The sequence below is a fragment of the Felis catus genome, chromosome B1 (assembly GCF_018350175.1).
Source record: "Felis catus isolate Fca126 chromosome B1, F.catus_Fca126_mat1.0, whole genome shotgun sequence".
In the NCBI taxonomy this organism is placed as follows: Eukaryota; Metazoa; Chordata; class Mammalia; order Carnivora; family Felidae; genus Felis; species Felis catus.
Genome location: NC_058371.1, coordinates 52,256,248 through 52,281,104, shown reverse-complemented (window position 1 = coordinate 52,281,104; position 24,857 = coordinate 52,256,248). Strand labels below are relative to the sequence as shown.

The 24,857-nt window shown below is 37.7% G+C and overlaps 1 protein-coding gene across 2 annotated transcripts in view; it reads right to left on the bottom strand.

The window, feature by feature from the left end:
* MTMR9 (myotubularin related protein 9) overlaps window positions 1-24,857 on the bottom strand; it is a 56,872-nt gene that overhangs the window by 6,344 nt on the left and 25,671 nt on the right. The window contains exons 4-9 of one of the 2 annotated variants that reach the window (XM_011281563.4): window positions 21,857-22,030; window positions 19,082-19,299; window positions 17,962-18,123; window positions 15,270-15,411; window positions 13,255-13,475; window positions 2,685-2,836 (exon numbers count right to left, since the gene is read on the bottom strand). In XM_011281563.4, the coding sequence (XP_011279865.1) occupies window positions 2,685-2,836; window positions 13,255-13,475; window positions 15,270-15,411; window positions 17,962-18,123; window positions 19,082-19,299; window positions 21,857-22,030 (1,069 nt within the window). The remainder of the gene's footprint in view (window positions 1-2,684; window positions 2,837-13,254; window positions 13,476-15,269; window positions 15,412-17,961; window positions 18,124-19,081; window positions 19,300-21,856; window positions 22,031-24,857) is intronic. The other variant, XM_019828675.3, reaches the window with a different exon arrangement.

Sequence of the window (24,857 nt, the reverse complement as noted above, 5' to 3'; positions counted from 1 at the left end):
ATAGTGTAATGCATTTGATGACAGGTTGTAGCTAGACTTATTGTGGTTATCACTTTGTAACATACATAATGTTGAATCACTGTGTTGTATACCTTTAATTAATAGATGTCAACTACATTCCAATTAAAGAAAAGGATAGAAAAAATAATGCTCTCCCTGCCTGTCTCTTAAGAGGTGGTCTTCCAATTCTACAGGCAAGTCTTCTTTCCCCCATTAATAATTATCCTTTTATTATAGACTAAAAGGAGACATTTTCTCCTCTGTATAGATCTACGTTAACTATATCAGCCCAACATAATGGCTTAAAGATAGTCAAATAAGGAGGTACAGAAACTTTCCAGGCAGCAACATGTCAGTAGCTGGTAAGTTCACAAAGGTTTTATGTTTCTTTAAAAACACTTTTTACAAACCAAACTGCCAGGGCCTTAAATCCTGTATGTCCAAATGCTACTCTTTATCAGAAAGGGAAAATAGAAACATAGCTTAAAAACTATCTCCTTTGTTGATTTTTCTGTTATATGAACCTGTATTTAAAATCCTGTTCTTCAACTCAGGAATTACCTTAAATTAATGGTTAACTATGATGTAAATATAAACAGGAGAGAGACATTTTAAGGTCAAAGAGTAGTCTCATTATACAATCCAAATACCTACTGTGGGAAGATTTTCCCTAACAAAATTTCTTCCAGTTCTAAGCTGAGGCACTAAACACATATGGAAACTCTGTTCTTTATGGAGCGGTAGGAATTTATTCATGTAACAACAAAGATTTCCTCCAGTCTCTTAATTTCTAAACTCTCAATGAGGTTTACTCATTGTAACTAGTAAACAAGTTAAACTGTCCTTCCGGCCATTCAATTCCAAAATGTGGCTTTTCTCCCAAGTAGCTAGTCTCTCACTTCAGTTATTAAACATGACAGTGGCTTCTAGGTAAATTGTCCCAGAAATCTTTAACAAAGAAATCACTTTATCCTGCACCTGTAACTATCTACAACAACCAAGAAAGTAAGCAAAGAGAAGTTCTGAACAGCCCAAAATTCCCAAAGCACCAAAGCTCAGGCTCAGAGAATCTGCAGACTATCTGAGGCCACTTTCCCCACAATTCTAACTTGGGGACACCTCAACAGATAAGATTAGAAGCATAAATTGAAGAGGAAGGAAGCAGCTAATGACAGATATGGCAAGAGGAACAAGACCTGAGGGCTGACATTCAAAGAAGTGACAGAAACAGACTCAGTCCCAAACTGAGAGAGCAAAATGATCTGAGGCCTTTTAGCACACAAAAGGCAGTTTCCCACACATGGATTTGCCCTGTGGGCATAACATATGAAAACGTGGTATAGTTAACTGACATGTATGGTAATTCAGTTCAATTACCAAACAGCTACCATTCCTCTGTGTAGGCTCTGTGCTGTTTAATACAAAGATGAATAAAGATGCATTACTACCTTCAAGATGATTAAAAAGAAATGGTATTTTATAGTCTTTGTTTAATGGATAGCTAATATAGTCTAGATAGATTTTGGTTATATTTTTAAGAAGCAGCTTTAGTATTTTATAGAACCTTACTAGAATGACTAGCTAATTAACCCTTCAACAGAAGAACCTATCCTAATGGCTGCTTAATAAAGGAAATAGAAACCATCTCCTTGGAGCTTATAATTTATTCCTGTCCCAGCTACCTACCAACTCTCTCAGACAAAAAATAACGTACTTTCCCTCATTACCCATCAGACTGGCCACTACCAAAGGGGGGGGGGGGGAATCAAAAATATAGGAAGTGGTGGCAAGGATGTAGAGATACTGGAACGCTTGTGCACTGTTGGTGGAATGTAAAACGGTACAGCTGTTATGGAAAACAGTGCAGAGGTTCCTTAAAAAATTAAACATAGAATTCTCATATGATCCAGCAATTCCACTTCTGGGTACACATCCAAAAGAATCAAAAGCAGGATCTTGAAGACGTATTTGTGCACCTATGTGCCAAAAGATGAAAGCAAGCCAGCTGCCCATCAAAGTATGAACGGGTAAGCAAAATGTGGTCTACATATACAATGGAAAACTATTCAACCTTAGAAAGAAGGAAGTCCTCTCATATGCTACAACATGGATGAATCTGAGGACACGATGTGAAGGGAAAGAAGTCAATCACAAAAAAACAAATACTGTATGATCCCACTCATATGGGGTACCTGGAGTGGTCAAACTCAACACAGAAAGCAGAATGGTAGTTAACCAGGGTCTGCAGAGTGGAACAATGGGAAGTTGTTTAGTGAGTAGAGAGTTTCAGATTTACAAGATGAAAAGTTCTGGAGACCTGTTTCACAACAGTATAAATATACTTGGCAAGACTGAATTGTATACCTAAACATGGTTAAGTTGGTAAATTTGTAATCACAATTAAAAATAGAAATGTATCTTTCTATCTGGGGAAAATAACCAACATAAACAGCAGTACCCATTGAATTATCACCATTAATGTCTGAATGGGGACTGAACACAAAAAGTGTGACCAGATCATGGATATGAAAGAGAGAACCATTCCCCACATTGAGAAAAAACAGCAATAACACACAGGTTTGAGGGTCAGGTCCACCACCTACCATCTTCGAATACAAACAACAGCATGTTCACAGAGGATCCTTGGCTACTGATAACAAATTTACAAAGGATGCACAGCTTACCTTCCCATAGCTGAAGACTCTGCGGAGCAACTGAAGGCCAGATGACGAGATTGTTGGCTTCAAAGAGAGGGTTGGTGAATTTACTCAGTTCACTGGGCCGATTGACCCAGGACCACAGAGACATCGTTTTCTGCTGCAGCTTTAACTTACATCTGATTAAGGAAGAAAACTGCCATTAAAGCAGTTAAATTATAATCACCACTATTAAATGCTCCTAATAGGACAAGTGCTTCTCTACGTGTGTTAGAAGGCAGAACACAGGACTTTTAACAGAGGAATAAAATGTTGCAAAATAAAAATATCTGTGGGATGCCTGGGTGGCTCAGTCCATTGAGTGGCTGATTCGGCTCAAGTCATGATCTCGAGGTTTTGTGGGTTCGAGTCCTGTGCCGGGCTCTGTGTTGGCATCAGAGCCTGCTTGGGATTCTCTCTCTCTCTCTCTCTCTCTCTCTCTCTCTCTCTCTCTCTCTCTTTCTTTCTATTTCTCTCACTGTGCCCCTCCCCCACTCGTGCTGTCTCTGTGTCTCTCAAATAAGTAAATAAACTTTAAAATAAAAATATTTGTCAGAAAGTTCAACCAACATTACAACTCTCAATAACAACAAAACTATTCCACAGGCTCTCAAAGCCAGCCAAAAGGATAAAACCAGAATCTGGTCATGTCAGGTATGGTGTTAAGCAGAACATTACTATACCCAAAAGCCCTTTATTGCATCTGGCATTGTGTTTTAATTTAAAATAGCTAAATATAACACTAACTCTCCTTTTTGTTTTGACAAGTCTAGAATACAAAGAACAGATTACAGACATACTACAAACGGAGGTTGAGTCAGATCTCAAAACTTAAAAATTTTAGACACTGAGATTTTAGGACAAATAAATTACATGTACATAAAATATACATGGACTGTCAAAGATTAAAAATAAAGATGTGTCTTGTGTAAATACAAATACAGATTTAATCTACATTTATATACAATGAACAGCTTCATAATAACCCTGAAGTTCTGTAACACTCTTTTATCACAGAATAAACTCACAGGGATGGAAAATAAACTGGTACATTTTTTGAAAAAATAAATTTTAATAACAACTGGAAGATAATTTGTGGTCAAAACCTTACATTAAGTGAAAAGATAGTACATTCAATTTTCACAGGATCCTGTTGAAGTTTTACTATAAGATTGGTTTTGTCTCTGAAACTACTTGGTCATTTATAAGGTTCACACAAGTTACTTATGTGCATCCTTTTTATGCCAGCAATAAAAACAATCCACATAATCCCAGAACCCATGTGCTGGAACTTAACTGCTAGGATAGCAAGTCTCGTACTATGTCCCCCAGAACCAGGCATGGCGAGAATAGGAAACCACTGCACCAATTGCTCCTGCAGAAAGTGGTTTGGCCCTGCCCCCAGCCCTAACCAATCACTGAAGTTTTTCCACCTGAGCCCACCCCATACAGCTTTAGAATCCTTCTCAATCAGCCCTACTGGTAGAATCTACCAAATGGCAATCAGAATGTGAGATAAAATGCATTTGTGATCCCTTTATTAAAAGCTAGTTCTGAAGGATGTTAGTAAGTATAATTCCAAAAAGAAATCCATAGTCAAACGTATAACTTAATTTAAATGCTGAATTAAAGGGGCGCCAGGGTGATTCAGTCGTTTAAGTGGTTAAGCATCCCACTGATCTGGCTAACTCAGGTCATGATCTCACGGTTCAATAGACTGAGCCCCATGTGGGGCTATGCACCGGCAGTGTGGAGCCTGCTGGGGATTCTCTTTCCTCTCCCTTAAAATAGGTAAACTTTAAAAACTAACTAAATAAGTGCTGAATTAAAGTTACGTACATTGCTTTATTGAAGAGTGTCTTAAAGCTTTTAATAATTATTTTGTGACTCTCTGAGAGGGGACTATATTATGCCACATTCCCCAAATTTATCTATGTAAATCATCAATTCTCTTCCTTGCCCCATCAGAGTATAGTCCAGGGCTGAGTCAAACATGTTTTAAGAAATGGCAGGAGAGGGGCGCCTGGGTGGCTCAGTCGGTTAAGTGTCCGACTTCAGCTCAGGTCTCTCGTGCTCTGTCTAGCTCTCAAAAATTAAAAAAATTTTAAAAAAGAAATGGTGGAAGATATTAGATTTCTAAAACATTAAGTGCCATAAAAAGAATTGCCTTTGTGATGATTATTGGGATGTAAGTTTTAATCCCCTAAAAAACAGGCCAAAACCAAAATAAAACATCAAAGCCTTGACATACGACTTTGTTCAGTTCTTTTTTATTTCATTTTAATTATTGTTTTAACTCAGCATTTTTATAAAAAAATATTTTTTATTTCAGAGAGACTGTCAAGCAGGGGAGAGGGGCAGAGGAGGGGAGGCAGAAAGAGACAGAGGGAGAGAAAATCTTTTTTTTTCAAGATTTTTTTTAATGTTTGTTTATTTTTGAGACAGGGGAAGACAGAGCACGAGTGGAGGAGGGGCAGAGAGAGAGGGAGACACAGAATCCGAAGCAGGCTCCAGGCTCTGAGCTGTCAGCACAGAGCCCAATGTGGGGCTCAAACCCACAAACTGTGAGATCATGACCTGAGCCGAAGTTGATGCTTAACCAACTGAGCCACCCAGGCATCCCAAGAAAATCTTAAGCAGGCTCCATGCTGTGTGGAGCCAGATGCAGGGCTCAATCCCATGAGCCTAGGATCATGATCTGAGCTGAAATCAAGAATTGGAGGATCAACCAACTGAGTCACCCAGGTGCCCCTGTTTTGTTCAGCATTTTGTTTGTTTCTTTTTGACAGACAGCAAGCATGCCCACACAAGTGGGGGAGGGGCAGAGGATCTGAAGCCGGCTCTGAGCTGACAGCAGCAAGCCTAATGTGCGGCTCGAACTTAACGAACCAGGAGATCATGACCTGAGCCACCCACATGCCCCTTGCTCAGCATTTAAAAAGTATTTCTGACCACGAATCCTTTTTGGTGTAATACCTTTTAACATTGCTTGGTATTAGTGTCTATCAAAGAAACTGTAAATACATTTCATTTCACATGCTGACTCCCAACTGCTAAAGGTTACCAATTCTCTTTCCTTTTTCTTAAGCATCAGGTGACAAAGAGCACAGTAAATCAGTGGTAAGCTTTGGGCTCATGTCTAAGCAGGTGATAGAAGACTGTAGGAGGAATGAATGAATGAACTGACATTTTTTAAATGCCTATTTTGTGAAATGTATGCTAGGAATTTTCACATGTGTGCTATTTGAACCTCCCTATAACCCAGTCTGGCAGAGATTAATTTTTGCCTTTAACATTAACAGAAATAGATTCAGAGAAGTCACATGGTTAGTAGGTGGTATGGTGGAGATTCAAACTCAAATCTCCTAACTTCAAGTCCTGAACTTTTTCCTTTTAAAGTACGTTGGAGAGGGGCGCCTGGGTGGCGCAGTCGGTTAGGTGTCCGACTTCAGCCAGGTCACGATCTCGTGGTCCGTGAGTTCGAGCCCCGCGTCGGGCTCTGGGCTGATGGCTCGGAGCCTGGAGCCTGTTTCCGATTCTGTGTCTCCCTCTCTCTGCCCCTCCCCCGTTCATGCTCTGTCTCTCTCTGTCCCAAAAATAAGTAAACGTTGAAAAAAAAAATTAAAAAAAAAAAAATGTTGCGTTTGGGTGTGGGACTTCTGGAATGGTAGTGAGGATCTCTGTATATCTTCTCTAAAAAGTCATGAAAACAGTGGCAAAAATGGTCAAAATTAATTACTTTTAAAACTCTGGGAATTAACAAAAGGCTTGGGACAATCTGAGGAATACTCATTCAAGAAAAACTAATGAGACTCTGAAAGAACAGCAGGATTTGTGGCATTTTAACTTGGTCAATGCCAACACCCTTTCCCCAGCTCTGCAGTAGCCTTGTAGCCACCAGAAGGGCAGGCCAAGTTTGGAGCTCCTCAAAAAATACCACCCCCAGGGGCGTCTGGGTGGCTCAGTCGGTTAAGTGTCCGACTTCAGCTCAGGTCACGATCTCGCGTTCCGTGAGTTCGAGCGCTGCGTCAGGCTCTGGGCTGATGGCTCAAAGCCTGGAGCCTGCTTCTGATTCTGTGTCTCCCTCTCTCTCTGCCCCTCCCCCGTTCATGCTCTGTCTCTCTCTGTCTCAAAAATAAATAAAAAACGTTAAAAAAAATTAAAAAAAAATACCACCCCCAGAGCACGGTCACTATTTGATGCATCTTACAGCTCCCTGGCAAAGCCTCCTTTGCAGAGTGTTGTAGTTATCTGACTTGACTCACAGTTTTCTTGGAGGGAAAAACCCTATTCCCCAGGGTGTTTGTCAAAAATAATGAGCAGAAACTAACATCACAGCTGCTTGAGGCTGCCATAACAACTGGGGCAAATAAGAGCCTGGGAAAAATCGTAAAAGTAAGATTTGGGGAATGAGATGTCCATGGGCAACAGGGGATGGGGGTGAGGTGGGGAGGGGGCTATGTGAAGCTCTGACATATTGCTGGGAATTTAAACGGGTGTGCGCATGCCCAGAAAATGCTTGAGATAGCCCCAGTCTTTCTCCTCTGGCTGAACCTGGGGCCCTGTACAAGCTGAAGGCTAAAGCAGAGTTGTAAACCACCTGAGAGTTGAAGTCATGCCTAACACACACATAGGGCCCCTCAGCAAAGGGTGAATGAGTTATTCATTCAGAGGGTGGAAGATCTAATTTCCAGACTTGCCATATTATATTATCTAAAACATCGGTTTTCCAAAAAACAAATTATAACGCACATAAAGAAACAGGAATGCATGGCCCATACTCAGGGGTAAAAAAAAAAAAAAAAAAAAAGGCAGTCAAAAGAAATTGTCCCTTGGATGAGGAAGGACATATTGAACTTACCAGACAAAGACTTTACATCATCTATCATAAATATGTTCAAAGAGCTAAAGAAAAATGCCTGAAAAGTTAAAGTATGATAACAATGCTATACCAAATAGACAATATCAGTAAAGAAGTAAAAATTATAAAGAAGAACCAAACAGAAACCCTGATTTGAAAGTATAACTGAAATGAAGAAATGACCATAGGAGGTCAACAGTAGATGTAAGCTGGAATTTGAAGATAGGTCAATTGAGATTATTAATTTCTGAGGAAAAGAAAGAAAAATTGAAGAAAATTTTAAAGAATCTCCAAACCCATGGAATACCACCAAATATACCAACATATGCATAATGGGAGTTCCAGAAGGAGAAGAGAAAAAGGGAGAACAAACGTTTGGAAAATAATGTCTAAAAACTTCTCAGGGAGCCTGGGTGGCTCATCCGACTTTGGCTCAGGTCATGACCTTGCTGTTCATGAGTTCGAGCTCTGCATCAGGCTCTGTACTGACAGTTTGGAGCCTGAAGCCTGCTTCGGATTCTGTGTCTCCCTTGTCTCTCTGCCTTGCCCCTGCTCGTATTCTGTCTCTCTCACTCTCTCTCTCTCTCTCTCAAAAATAAATAAACGTTAAAAAAAAATTAAAAATGTCTCAAGTGTGATGAAAACATTATCTACATACCCTAAAAGATCAAGGAACTCCAAGTGGGATAAATTCAAAGTGTTCCACACTAGGACACATCAACGTCAAACTGTCAAAAGCCAAAGAAAAAGAGAATTGTAAAAGCAGAGAAAAATGATCCATTATGTACAAGGGACCCTCAATGAAAATAGTGGCTGACTTATCAGAAACCACGAGGCCAGAAAGCAGGTATGGCATGTTCAAAGTGCTGCAAGATAAAGACTATTACTTCAAAAATGAAGAGTGATGCCAGAAAAAATGGCAGAGTAGGCAGCTCCAAATGCCCATCCCTCCACAGGAACATTGAAAATGCAAGCAGAAACTGTTAAAACCTACTATGTCAGGAGCGCCTGGGTGGCTCAGTTGGTTAAGTATCCAACTTCGGCTCATGTCATGATCTCACGGTTTGTGGATTCAAGCCCTGCATCGGGCTCTGTGCTGACAGCTCAGAGCCTCGAGCCTGCTTTGGATTCTGTTTCCCTCTCTCTCTGCCCCTCCCTGGCTCACACTCTGTCTACCTCTCTCTCAAAAATAAACATTAAAAAAAAAAAAATTTAAAAAAAAAACCCTACTTTGTCAGACTTCTCAGAAATAGTCCAAAGTTTATAGCACACAAGCAAATGAAGAATCAAGGAAAAGGGGACTTAAAAACAATCACAAAGCTTTATGGCATTTTTATTTGCTCTTGCCTCACCCATTTCCTAGCTCCTGGAGGTCTTGAAGAGGGCAGCCCATGTTCTCAGTATGGGACCCTGGTCCCAGCTCCAGAGGGAACACAGCAGTCCTTATTCACAAAGAATTGTGTCTCTCTGTTCTAACTTATCCAAAGGTTAAGACTTGTCTTTGTCATGTCTAACTTGGAAATCACCGTGGGCGGAAAGATGATGGGAATTCTTAGAAAACATAAGATGAGCGGGCAACCTGCAGTCTTCTAGGGGAAAAGATGATGGGTGAAGGAAACACCAGAGCACCAAAAGCCTAGGGAATAAGACTCTTTGGAAAACCAGAGTATTCAAAGGTGCCCATGTATACTGAGGAATTCAGAAAGCCACATGCATGCCCAATGCAGGAAACCTGCTCGAAAGGGCCGAAGAAGATCCCAAGATTTTGGTTCTGGCTGATCTCAAGGCTCAGTGAGAGCCGGAAGTGAAGGCTGAAGCTTAAGCACTGAAGAAATATTCCAGCACAAAGCGCCTCTGCAAAGACTGCAAAAGGATTTTTCCTTTGTCTTGAGTGGTTTTCCCTTTCTCTTTTCCCTCCCTCTTTTCATCTCTCTCTTTTGGTTCCTGGCACTCAAGAAAATTGCTGTCAAACACTAGATGAACACAAACTAAAAGAACAGATACTTCAGAAACCACACATGAAAAAAAAATACGCTTTACAATATAGTTTAGAAAATGACTAAATAAAGCGATGAATCACGGGAATCTACCCCCAAAACCAAGAGCACACTGTGTTAGCTACCTTGACAGCAAATTATATTTAAAAAAACCCAGAAATGACTAAATAAACAGCTACAGCCCACAGCAAGCAATAAATACAAATGCTGAGGAGTGGGAAGAATCTGATTTCCAGAAAGCCACATTATAATATTTTAAATGTCCAGATTTAAAATTACAAATAATGCAAAAAGAAACCCTAGAAAGTATGGCCCATTCATAGGAAAAAATTAACAGAAACTGTTCCTGAGAAAGCACAGACTTGGGTTTTACTAGATTTTAAATCAACTGTCTGAAATATGCTCAAAGAGCTAAACAAAACAAAACAAAACAAAACAAAACAAACTAGGACAAAGAACTAAAGGAAACCAGGAGAACAAGGTCTCAAAACCTAGACTATATCAATAGACAAAATTATAAAATAGTACCAACCAGAAATTCTGAAACTGAAAAGTATAATATCTGAAATTAAAAAAAAAAAAAAAAACGCACTAGATGGGTTTTAATTACAGATTTGAGCAGGCACAGGTATAAACAAATTTGAAGACAGGTCAACAAAAATTCCCCACTCTGAGAATAACAAAAAAAGAATAAAGAAAAATGAACAGAGCCTAAGCAACATACCAACATACACATAATGGGAGTCCCAGAGACAGAAGAGAGAAAGGGAACAAAAGAATATATAAAGAATTCATGGCCAATTTTTCATTTATACCTCAACACAAACGGGGGAAAAAACACAAACACAAAAAGAACCACACACACACATGCAAATATTAAGGACTGAAAATTCCCCAAACTTGATAAAAGACACAAATCTACATATTTAAGAAGCTCAACAGGCTCCAAGAAGGATAAAAGCAACTCACTGCCCATACTGAGACACACCATAATCAAATTGTCAAAGCCAGACAGAGAATCTTGAAAGCAGCAAGAGAAAAGCAACTTCTCAAATACAGGGATCCTACATGATCCCTCCAGAACAGGTTTCTCATCAGAAACCATGGAGGCCAGAAGGGAGGGCAATAACATTTTTAAAGCGCTAAAAGAAAACCAAACTACCTACGAAGAATTCCACATCTGGCAATAAGATAAAAACTGAGGGAGATCATTGCTAGAAGACTTGCTTTGCAAGAAAAATGCAAAAAGGAATCCTTCAAGCTAAAATGAAAGGACACTAGACAGTAACTCCAAGCCATGTGAACATACAATTCGGCAAAGATAATTACATAGGAAAGAATAAAAGTTATTATTGTATTTTTGATTTGTAACTCCTCTTTTTATTTCCTACATAATTTAAAAGACAAATGGATAAAAATAATAATAAATCCATGTTAATGGGCATATATAAGAATATAACTTGGGATAACAACACATAGAGGAGTGGAGCTATAGAAGAGCAAAGTTTTGTATGCCATATGCTTACTGAAGCTAAGTTTGTAGTCAAGTAGATTGTTATAAATTTAGGATGTTAACTGAAATCCACCTGGTAACCAGTAAAAAAAAAAACCCAAAAAACTGTTTTAATATACACAAAAGGAAACAAGAAGGGAATCACAATAGTATACTATAAGGTATCAATTAAACACAAAGGAAGGCAAGTAATGGAGGAGATGAAGAACAAAAGAGTATAAAATAAACAGAACACAAATATCAAACTGGCAGAAATAAGCCATTCCTTTTCAGTAATCACTTTAAATATAAATGGAGTAAATTCTCCAATCAAGATGCAGAGATTGGCAGAATGGATTTTAAAACATGATCCAACTATATATTGTCTACAAAAGATGCAAACAGACTGAAAGTAAAAGGAAGAAAAAAGATTTTTCATACAAATAGTAACCCAGAGAGAGCTAAGGAGGACATATTACATCAGATGAAATAAACTTAAGAACAAAAACTCTTACAAGAGACAAAGCAGGACATTATATAAACTGGAAAAAGAGTCAATCCATGAAGAAGATAAAATAATTACAAACATATAATTTATGGCACTTTGCACCAGAGCCACAAAATATATGAAGCAAAAACTGATGTAATGGAAGAGAGAAATAGATAATTCTACAATATAGTGGAGGACTTCAATATCTCACTTTTGATAATGTATAGAACTAGACAGAAGATCAATAAGGAAATAACAGGATTTGAATAAAATGTAAAACAAATATATAATACTCTGCTCAACAACATCAGAGTACACATTTTTCTCAAGTGTACATAAAACATTCTTCAGGATATATCACATGTTAGTCCACAAAATAAATCTCAATAAATTTTAAAAGTTTAAAAGCCAGCTAAGTATCTTCTCCAACAGCATGAAATTAGAAATCAATAACATAAGAAAAAATGGAAAATTCATAAACATGTGGTATTATATAAAGCAATTTTAAACAACCAACGGGTTAAAGAAGAAATCATAAGAGAAATTAGAAAACACTTAACAGATGAATGAAAAGAAAAACACAACGTGCTAACACAACGTATGGGGACCCAGTGAAAAGCAGTGCTCGGATGGATATTTATAGCAGTAAAAACCTCTATTAAAAAAGAACAAATACCTCAAATCAAAAACTTAAATTTTTTTTTAGTGTCTGTTTTTTTATTTTTGAGAGAGAGGGAAAGAGACAGAGTGCAAGCGGGGAGGGGCAGACAGAGACAGACACAGAATCCAAAGCAAGCTCCAGGCTCTGAGCTGTCAGTACAGAGCCCGACATGGGGCTCAAACACATGAACCATGAGAGCATGACCTGAGCCAAAGTTGGAGGCTTAACCAGCTGAGCCACCCAGGCGCCCCCAAAACTTTTAAATCGATAACTTTATATCTTAAGGAACTAGAAAAATAGGGGAAACTAAACCAGTGCTAGCAGAAAGAAAAAAATGAACAGTAGAGAGTAGATGGACAAAACAGAAAATAAACAGAGAATAGAGAGCATCAATGAAACCAAAAGTCAGTTCTCTGAAAAGATCAACAAAACTGTCTCTTTAGCTAGAATGACAACAGAAAAAAGAGAAAGCCTTTTGACTGTACCCAATTGAAATTACCAGTTGATCACCTTTAAAGATCATTCTGATATGAATCTTCTAAATAAACCTATGAACTTGACAGAGTGTAGGCTGTCAAGTGAGACTGTCACTCTGGGCCTGAGGGCAGTTTCCAGGTATAATAAAGAAAGTCTGGAGCAGGAGTAGAAGACCTGTATCCTAGCCCTACTACTGATGACCAACTGGCTGCGTCATTTAACTTTTTGGATACCCTCCTAATCTATAAAATTGAATGGAGGGGCCTCTTCCAGATATAAGATTACCATGATCTTAGACAAGGAAATTAACATTTAAAATGGTTGCCAAATTTACTCAAAGCTTTTAAATCAGTAGGTAGACTAATTTTAATCTAACAGAACAAAATCTAGGACATGTTCTCACCTAGCATGTGATAGGCTCATAATAAGAACACACGTTATGTAATTTATTTATACTAATTGTAACCTCTACCATCTTACAAATAACATTAACATGGAACCAAATCCTGGTCTCTTTTAGGAGGTGACCAAAACAATTACAAACAAAATGGCCCCCATCCCATGTAAACAGTGTACTCACCTTTCACTTTCATTGTTGCCGAGAAATGTTCCAAACTGTGAGGCATATGCATGCTCAAAGAGCATGATGAGGAAATTCTCATTAAATTCAAAAGAACAAGGAAACTGACGAAGTATCTGCCACACACAGTCCAAGAAGAGAAGAAATACAGGTGACTCCCACTTCTGCTTACTATTACAATAGGCTGACTGTGCGCAGCGCTGCTGAAATGGGTGACCAGCCTAAGACAGAAGATGGAAAGGTGACAGTCATAGCCTACTGAGATCACATTACAGCACATTCTATTAACATATTTCACACAGTTACAACAAAACTTATTAAACGGAACATCATGTAATTTGGATGGCTGCTGTTTACATTAATGATTTCTTGGCTTAAAACAATTTTCAGCATCTAAGGAAAGAAACACAACTTCCAAACATGTAACAAGGCCATGCAGTTACGGCATAACCATAAGAACTGCAATTATCCTTGGTGAACTCATAAAATAAAATTTTCTAGGTCTCTGTAATTTGTAGCAAAGTCAAAGAATGTAAGGTCTTCACGTACAAAACAAAAGACAGCTATCACGTTTTATCTGTCCAAAGCACTGCAGGTTGTTGTAAGCTACGGAAGCCTCACCACTAAATGGAAATAAATCTGGGGCTCTCACAGACAAACTTTGTAAAGTTACTCCTGATATTCAATTTTTAATTACATATGGGAAAAAAGTTAGTGTCATGAAGAGATATTTATGAATACTTTTATATTAGAGATAAAAATTGTCTCTAGTTCCCCTCTTCTCTCAAAAAGAATTGGAGGAGTCTGACATGTACTGACTAAAGGAAATTCAAGGATCATTTGGCTCTCTGGCCCACCCAGAACCTGAGTACTGACCTTGTCCCAAATGACACCCTTCTAGGTATTTCACAAACTTGCTTTATCTTTGGATCCTTATACTACTTTACCAGACAAAGATAATGACATCAGCATTTTCTAGTGGCTAATGGTACTTCGATACTCATTAAAATGGTAATATATGAGTAAGTAAGTCACATTCATTATTTGTTTGCTATGCATCATGAGGAATGTGGCTGAATAGATTTTTGCCAAATATTTGGGATGGTCTGATTTGAACAGAGATACAAATCAGTTGTCAGGCAAGATAGACAAGGTATCCATAACAGCATTAACGTGCAAGAAACCTGAATTTTAACTAGAAGGTCCAGAAAAGATTTTTCTCCAGAGATACTTCCACTTTCAAGATATATCTAAACATCTGTTCTCAATCACAATTATTTGCTAAGTTACACAGTGTATATACATTTATAAATTAATCTCTGACTTGGAGGTTTCAATCTATTTCATGAGAACTTTCTTTCAGTTGTCATTCAGCATTATGTGATAGCACTGCATTGTGTCCTAGGGATAATAGAGCAGCTGCGCATGGTTCCCTGACCTCAAAGGAATCACTTTATTTGGGTCTAGGAAACAAATCATGAAGACAATGGATGGATTTTATCTGTGAAGAAGGTTAAGGTCCCAAGACTTCAGGACAGCAGTGACATTTAGCTGTATCTTACAGCATGAGAAGGATTTCACCTGGTTGGGCAAGAGGATAGAGGGGAACCAGACAAGCAAAAGGCAGAAAGCACTAAAGCACACGTCTTATAATTACAAATCCCCGCATCCCTTTCCTGCTTTATGTTTTTTATCTCTAGCAAAATTAAGCTCTGCAAGACAGAGACTACGTTTTACGCTCTTTGTTCTTTCCCTTGTAGGTAACAAAGTACAACTAGTGAGAGCTTGTTAAGGGAATAAAATGCCAAATGAGCAATATAAGCAAAGACAGGTACAAAATTGAGAGGCAGTAAAGATTATAAACATTTACTGAGAGGAAGACAGATTATTTGCCTCCAGAAAACTAAACATATAATGTAAACATTTTAATCAATACTTCATACATTATGTCTGTCCTACAAGTAGGATCACACCCATTATTATTAGCAGTTCCTGTGCACATCAGTGTTTCTCACCTGCAGCCACTCTCTTTCTATCAGGGCCTCAAAACCACGGATGGTCCTGCTTCTCGGTTCCAAGATGATCTGGGCCAGGGAGGTAACCTGAAGTGTGGAATCAGTTCCTTCTGTTCCATGAATCAATATGGATGCCCCTTCCCTGATAGGAAAATCCAGAGTACAAATGGGATACTCCCAACATGATCAGTCAACTCTGTTAATAATAAACATTTACTGAGTACAGTATTTCAAACTCATACATTCTGCTCTGTCCAGCAGGGTTTAGAGTCTAAGTAAGGCAAATGAAGAGAACTTCTCTTAGGAGAAATGAATAAATAAAACTATAAGTTCCAAATTTCACATGGCAAGAACCTCTTTAACTTACAACAAATTTCACAAAACTTTTTAGTTGAATTTTTTCTCCCTGTACAAAACCCAAAAGCAGTCCGTATCATGCACAGTAAGCACTTATCTTTTCTGCCTATTAAGTTAACTAAAGCCTTTTCTCATCACACCTAGGAACACACACTTATTTTTCTGTATCTCTCTGACTTTGATTCTATCTTTCCACCTCAGCTGACTGTAAGGATGCCTTCATAAACTGTAACGTAATGAATCTAGGAAACAAGTCCTAAACCGCATTTTTAGAAACATGAAAACAAAACATAAAACTTTCAATCTAGAAACTCAGTGGCAATGATACTATTATACCACAATATTTAGGAGGAGTCTGGGGCCCAATATTCTAAAGAGAGTGGAAGGAAACACCAAAAACTAAACTAACTACATTTTTTCCTCTCCCCTTCTACCTCTTATCTTGAAATGACAGTGAATAAAATTTCCCAGAAGAGTCTCCAGTTTGGTTACTATTAATTCTTTTCCCACATACATATATACTTTACATAGCTATAACATAAGGTAATTTCTTACTATTTCCACTTTTATTATAAACATTTTCCCATGTTTCTATACCACCTTTAGAAGTATTGTATTCATGGTTATATAATATTCTATTAGGTGATCAACTATAATTTGCTGAAATGTCTGAGAATTAGACATTTAGGTCATTGTCAATTTTTGTTACACTACAGATGACATACTTAGCTTTTTGTCTTTTGCTGGATCATTTGAGAGTTCTTAATTTGAAAATAAAGGTCCCTGGTTAGGTTAACAACCTTATTCTAAGGATGAAATCTCATGACTAGGTAGAACGGTATGAGTAAATAGTTTAAGGCTTCTGATGTATATATTGAATCTATATATCTTAGTTATCTGTGGCGTATTTGAAATTCAATTCAATTAATTTAAGGTCTATTTTTACATTTTGAGCAGTTAATTATAAGGGCAGACTTTTATGGAGGTATAAATAATAAGCCTATTATCAGAAAAGGTAACTCAATCATGGCAAAATAAACCAAAACCTTCAACTCTTGTTAAGAATGTGGAAGTCCTTGTTTAAGGTGGCCAGCTGACTCTAAACAAAGGTGGAGATAGCAAATACTGTTCTGCACCTAGGGTTCCCTTAATCTGCGGCATCCCATTATTATGGCTGCAAATTCGGACAACACGGTGAGAAATGTTTATTACGATTTATGGCTCATAAGAAAACAGAAGCTCTGCACTCATCATGTAAGGGGAAATCTTTTTAACTTGGGTTAAAAAGAAACAGAACCCTTAATAACAACACCTCATCATTCTGTAGTATTGATTTGTCTGCCGTAGAACCTCTTCTTTAACTCCCATATTTCGTTAGATAAATGAGCTTTGAGCTTTGCCTAAAACAAAAAACTAGTGACAGCCTGAGAATCCAGACCAAAAATCTGTACCCATTTCTGGTGTTGTCACTAATTTACCACATGACCTTAAGCAACCCATTCTATTACCAATTTCTCACTAACCACAAAAAAATTACATATGTCTATTTCCCTAATTTGGAAGCATCAATAAGACAATTACAGTTTCAAGGAGAAGTGTCATCCAACTATGTAGTGGCAATACTTACACCTACCTATTGTCTCAGAAGAATCCCCTTCTTAAAAGGGGCATTCTAAGCTTCTGCAACAACTTATACCAGTTCTCTGTTCAAGTCCTCTGCTTCAAGTCTCAAGGATTAGCAACCTTCAGCTGAATGAATAAACTAAAATCACTTCATATACTTTACGTCACTGCCATCGCGTTTGCTCAACTTGAGATCCTGTTATAATGGCACGCATCAAGTACTTTGTAATAAGATATCTGAGAGATTAGAAAGAATCATTTTACCATGTAACAAAATTACATGTTTCCTCTCATCGATATTTCAAAAGTAAGAAGGCAAGCCTGGCCCTCTGAGAACAAATAAGAAAACTTCTTTTCATTCTTGTTCACAGTTTAAGCAAAGGAAAATAGGTAGATTCACAATTCAAGGATTTTATAGAAAAAAAGAGTTCCTTTAGTATTTAAAAACTTTGTGTCCTTGAAGATGTGTGCCTGTGGTTCATATCTGTTCAACAAACATTAATCACCAATTAAATGCCAGACTCTATGCACACACTTCATTGATAGCACTGAATGGCATCGACCACCTGATACAGTAATTTATGCAATGATCTCAACATAGAATAGAGACTAGACACAAACTTTTAACACAATATATAAACACATGTCTGGATAAAAGCGAAGTCTAATTAGCGCTGCGTGTCCCATTTCAGAACACCGAAATACACTCTACCTGTCGATACACTGAGCCGCTAGACAGGCAGTTGTAAGAATCTCTTTGATGTGAGTCAGCCAGTTAGAAGCCTCCAATTTACTGAGCCATCTGTCCATGTTATGTGTTTGGTCATTACAAGCTTCCACGAGTTTGATTAAGCTCTCCTGAAGAATGTGATACCTTTAAAAAATAAGAAAAAGTAAAAAGAAAATAGAAAACACACTGATGAAGAGAGAAACCAACCAAAACTTCAACCTCCAATATATCCAAGAGGAAGAGTAGCTCAAAATGGTATAAAAATATTTACCTTACTACACAATAACTTGCTGATTAAACACTGAAAAAATAATATGTAAACATGGCAGCAAAGATACTTAAAATGCCTGTCATGGTAAACCATTCCTCACCTGAACAGATTAAACCCAGTTTACATAGCTAAATTACCTGACTGGGGAGTGGGCCAGAACACCACATTTTGTAAGAAGTCACGAGGCCGCACCACTGACATCTGCAATCCTATTTCCACAGATCCAACACTGGATACCCAGTACCTTTAGCAGGGATGCCCAGGGCCAGCTCAGACCCCGCTGTTTTATTAGCTCCAACTCCCACCCACCCTTCCAGAAGTCCCTATAAACCTCTAATTGTAGGCATAAACAAGATGTAGGTGGAGGAAACAGGGTGGGAGAATAGGTGGGTGTGGGGGAAAGTGTCTAGTCTTCTGACTTAGAAAAATATACTTATCCGTGGCATATCTGTTCAGTAAGTTTGATGACCACTGATCTTACAAGGAGAGGAGCAGACCTCTGACCTTGCGGAGATGAAATTTCAGAGTTAACTTAAGAGGAAGCATGCTGGATGTAAATTAAAAAAAATAATAAATAAAATAAAAATAAATAAATATATAAAGCATTAAAAAGAGAGAGAGAGAAAGCATGCTACCTGACTAAAAGTCAGCTGTGGGCATCCAAGATAAGTTTCCTGCTTATCTTATAAAACGTGACAGGAGATCCAGCCGATTTCTGACTCTAAGTTAATTCGTAGGTTCATTTGAGAACTTGTGATTTTTGCAGCTAAGGGCTCACCCATTCTAATTCTTTTCAAATAAGAGCCTACTACTGTCTCCAGAGTCTGTTACCTCTCAATGGACTTATGAATCCGCCTCCACTGGGGATAATGGGCTTCTTGTTCAAAGCCGCCGCCTTTGGCTCTAGCTTGCTGAGCTACATTTAAAGACCGTGTGTCAATGATGTAGCCACGTTTCCCTGCCCTGAGGGTAGCATTTATCAGCTTTTCATCTTCTTTGCACCTTCTCCCATTTGTGCCAGTGAGTGGCTGACCGCTTCGCATGATTACCTAGAAGCACGATGCAGTTTAAAATTTAAGAGTAGCTGCTTTGAAAGTTTCTGAAAATAGAAATAAATTAGCTAGATTAAGAGTATCTCAAAAACAATTGTGTGGCACTTTGAAGATGAACATGATCGTAAAACAAAGAAGTATTTCCACATATTTGCAATAGTTAATAACTAAAACAAAAATAAGCCTTGCACTTTAACACAATTTTTTTTTTTATTAAAATTTTTTTTTCAACGTTTTTATTTATTTTTGGGACAGAGAGAGACAGAGCATGAACGGGGGAGGGGCAGAGAGAGAGGGAGACACAGAATCGGAAACAGGCTCCAGGCTCTGAGCCATCAGCCCAGAGCCTGACGCGGGGCTCGAACTCACGGACCGCGAGATCGTGACCTGGCTGAAGTCGGACGCTTAACCGACTGCGCCACCCAGGCGCCCCTAACACAATTTTTCTTCCTACTTCTCAAAATACTTCCACATAATAAATTACAATTGCTAAAAAGATCAATTATCACAATTTGTTTAGTTAGTAAATTGTTTACTGGACATGGCCCTGTAACAGAGATAATAATAATGGCCTATGTGCCAGTAAACTTTTGCTTCAACTACATAAAGAGGGTTGGCAGGTTTAATCAAGAATTATAAAGAGATGGGGTACCTGGGTGGCTCAGTCAGTTGGGCGTCCAACTCTTGATTTTGGCTCAGGTCATGGTCCCAGGGTCATAGGATCAAGCCCTACATCAGGCTCCATGCTCAGCATGCTCTACTTGGGATTCTCTCTCCCTCTCCCTCTCCCTCCCTCTCTCCCTCCCTCCCTCCCTCCCTCTCTCTCTCTCTCTCTCTCTTTCTCCCCCTCTGTCCCTCTCCCCAGCTCAAGTGTACTCTCTCTCTCTCTCTAAAATAAGAAGAAGAAGAAGAAGAAGAAGAAGAAGAAGAAGAAGAAGAAGAAGAAGAGGGGCGGTTGAGTGGCTCAGTAGGTTTGGCGACCAACTCTTGATTTTAGCTCAGGTCATGATACAGGGTCATGGGATTAAGCCCTGCATCAGGCTATGCGCTGAGTGTGGAGCCTGCTTGGGATTCATTCACATTCATTCTCTCTCTCCCCCCTGCCCCCAACCCCTCTCCCCTCTCATGCTCTCTCTCTCTAAAATAAAAATAAAAAAAGAAAGAACTATAAAGAGAGAAAAACTATAAAGAGAAAAACCACCAATGGTAAAATAAAGTTTATGTACTATTTGTGTTTGGGGAATCATTTTTAATATCTTTAAAGCTGCTTGTCTATTATTTATTCTCCTGTTACCCTCTTTCACCCTGTTCAGTATTTCAGGATTTAGAAACTTATTTCCAAGACCATCAACTATATATTTTGAAAGGTTTGATTTTGAAACCTTTCATTTTCTCAAGAAATTAATATTATACAGATCTCTTCCTTGGTGAATGGTTTAGAGTTATTTCACTTTCTCCCCATAATATATGCTGTTATCTTAACTACCTTGAAATTTAATATGATCAAGAAAGGTCATCCAGAGGATGACAATGGCTAACTCCCAGACTGCACTAACCATGTAAATGGACATATAGTATATTTAATATCCCTTTTTAAAATGCTTTGTAATGAACTCTCTAACAAACAGAAATATTACTATGCAAATGGGATAGATGACCTGATGCCAAAGTAGCAAATTTTTTGGAAATTTTTTTACCCTAAATATCCATGCTTGACTTATTATCCAGGGGAAAAAAGGCAACGGAAAATGACCATAACTTATCCACTATTTTACTATTGGTTTCAAAATGAGAAGCCGAGTTTATTGACTGAGAGAAAATAAGAGGACAGAAACAGATTTAGAAAATATTTAGGAAACACACATACAGCAAGCACTATTCAATTACTGACTCCTGTGTTTACTTAAATTGTAACTAATAACGTGTCATTCTTCTCCTTTTTGAAAATAAAAATGTCTGCTCAATTTACTTTTTACAGGGAAATTTGGGTAAAAATAATTTAAAAAAAGAATTCTATCATTATTCTGGTCAGAGAAATTTATTTTTCTACCTAACAGTGTTAGTTTAAGTATCAAACATTAGTTCCCTTAGTACTGAGTCCTTAAGATAAACCTGCCTGTTTTTTTTTTTTTTTTTAATATTTATTTATTTTTGAGAGAGAGAGAGCAGGGGAGGCCCAGACAGAGAAGGAGACACAGAATCCGAAGCAGGCTCCAGGATCCAAGCTGTTAGCACAGAGCCTGACGCGGAGCTCAAACTCACGGACTGCGAGATCATGACCTGAGCTGAAGTTGGACGCTTAACCGACTGAGCCACCCAAGCACCCCACCTGTCTGGCCTTTCTAATTTTGAGCAGCATCATGAGAAGAATTCAAAGTCATATCCTAATCACGGAAAACACTCTACTCCTGATTCCCTAATGTTTAAAAGAAGGAAGTTCTGGCAAGGGAGACTAATCGCATCAATGAACAAGAACACAGAAAGTGGAACATTTCTAAGGAAAGATCTGCAAACCAAGGCATTCACAGATCAAGCAGCAATACTGTATACTTACCATTCCATTTTTCTTATGATAATAGCTGAGTACTGGGAAGCGTCCTCCATGCCGAAATGTAGCTACCTTCCGAAGAGCTTCATCATCAATGGATTTGGGCACTATGACAATTGGCGGGTAAGAAGGACAGACAGCAAATTCCTTATTGACATAGCTTAACCTCCATTCACTGGTCTGGAAAACACAAAATACTTCAAAGCTAAGCAAGTATCTCAATGTTACAAAACAATCTGAAAATTTTAAAGGACCTTAGAGATCAATTTTCATACAATGAAGAAGCCATCTCTCGGGAATTTAATATAAGGATACCCAACCCATACTTAAAGGAGTTCTATTCTTCAGAGTCCGTTTCCTACATTGCTAGGTATTCTCCATTCCTAGAAAGTGCTTCCTTATTTTGGGCAAATGTGGCTCTGTAACTTCCTCTATTGTTTTTACATGGCTTCAGTCCCAGTTTCCTATTTCACATGGCATCCTATTAAATATGTGAAAGACAGTTGTTTCCCCTGTAGTCGCCTATTCTCCAAGTAATATATATTTAAGCATATCCATGCTATCAAGGCCAATATCATCCCATTCATCCTTTTTGGGGGAGCATTTAACTTTATTTTTGGTATTCTTAAGTACAGCAACAGGAAGACTATAATATTCTAGATAATGCTTAGCCAGATGATAACAATAGAGCTACTACCTACATCAAATCCCTTGTTCCCTTCTGTTATTTAAAAATGTAGAAAGACTGGTGATATCTTTCTTAAAACAATAACCACTTAATGCTAAAAAAAATTATACTTAGGAATCAATGAAATAATTTCTAACTCAATATACTAAGGACTAAGAGTACACAATATAAGATTATCAAATGACAACTTATTTTAAACATCAAAAATAAAAACCACTTGAAGACAGTAAAAAAAACTTTTTACAGTTAAAAAAATAAAGTTATGAATATGCAAATTTTGATACATTCCGATAAATCAGATTTGGCTTGACATACTGGCCAAGTGGTGCAGTACTAGGAAGATAAAATTGAAGCATATTCAACATACTATAGGAAAAGAGAATTTTTTTAAAAACCTTTTTACAAGATACAATATATTTTTTAATTAAACCACTTACACTTTTCTATGTTATTCTCTTACCAATTTTAAAGACAGTTTCTAAAAAATTCATTATTTAAAAAAAGAAAAAAGGAATTTACCTGTTTCCTGTTCACCTCCATCTCGTAATTCCCTTTCCCCAGAGGTATTCATTTTCAACTCTTATAGCTTTTTATTTCTAGTGTTTACATCCAAATTTCTTTTTTTTTAATTTTTTTAATGTTTTATTTTTGAGAGAGAGAGAGAGAGAGAGACAGAGATGGAGCACATGTGGAGGAGGGGCAGAGAGAGAGGGAGACACAGAATCCAAAGCAGGCTCCAGGTTTTGAGCTGTCAGCACAGAGCCCAACGTGGGGCTCGAACCCACCAACCGTGAGGTCATGACCTGAGCCCAAGTCGGAAGCTTAACTGACTGAGCCACCCAAGCGCCCTACATCCAAATTTCTAAATAACGTGATTATACTGTTACTTCTTGAATTTCACTATTAGACATTACTTACTGATTTCCTACTCTGGAGAATGGTATGATCATCCATTGACCTGCAATGCCACTTCCGGCATATATTAAGTTCCCATACGTAGAAGGTTTGCTATTCTGTCCCACTGGTTTATTGTAGTAAGTCCCATAGCTTTTAGAATAAACTTGATATTTAGTAGGCTAAGTCTCCTCCTCCCTCTTTGTTGTTCTTCAAGAGTACCTGAGCTTCTCTATGCAACTTTTATCTAATTTCATGTAAAAACCCATTGTGGTTTTAGTAAGACTGCATTGATTTTATGGATTCATTTAAAGACATCTTTAAAATATTCTATCTCCCTGTCCATGAGCATAGTGTCTCTCACCTTTTTAAAGCTTACTTAATTTTTTCAACAAAGTTGTACAATTCTCTCAATAAAAGCCTTGCGTAACTTTTCTTCGATATATTCCTAGAAACCTTATATTTTTGTTGCATTTTAGTTATATGTTTTTCAAAACTGTGGTTGGTATACAGAAATGCTCACAATCTCAAGACTCTTTCAGTTTCCTGTGTAGACAAACATATAAGTAACAATGACAGTCTTGCTTCTTTCATTTCAATCTTTGTATCTTTTATTTTTCCTTCTTGTCTCAATGAACCAGCAAGTAGTGGTGGTGGACAAACTGTCTCAGTCTTGAACTTAAAGAGAATGATAAAAGACTTGCTTTTTTGTATGTTTTTGTTTTGGGTAGCTTTATCAGACTTATCAGACAGCATTTATCAGATTATATAAATGCCCTTCAAATCCAATTCTGCTAAGAGCTTTTATCATGAATAGATGTCTAATTCTATCCAATTTTTTTCTATTCTAATTTTATTACACCATATATGTAGTTTCTCTTTTCTCTCCGACTTACTTTGTGATATTCTCTTTGCCTTACGATTTAATAGCTGGACTACAACACATCTAACTAAAGATTTATTTTTTATTGTCTTGCATAGTGCTTCCTGGGACACTTTAAGAGTTTGTGGCTTTCATCAGTTCTGGAGAACTCTCAACCATTACCTATTTGAATAGTGCCTTTCTTCCATTTTCTCTATTATCTTCTTAAACTCCCATTTAATGAATATTGGATCTTTTCCCTTTATCATTCATACATGTGTCTAACTTCTCTATCATTTTGCACATCTTCCTTGTTTCTCTGCTCTGCACTCTGAGCAATTACTTCAGATCTGTATTCTAGATCACTCTTTGTTTCCAGTCAGGTACTTAACCTTACATTAAGTTTTTTCTCTTCTTTTTAATCAATTTTGAGATTTTATTATTTGTATGGAAAAATAAACTAGATCCATTTAGAGTGCATGATTTCATGAGTCTTGACAGCTATATACACTCATGAAACCACCACCACAATCAAGATAACAAACATTTCAATCATTTCCCAC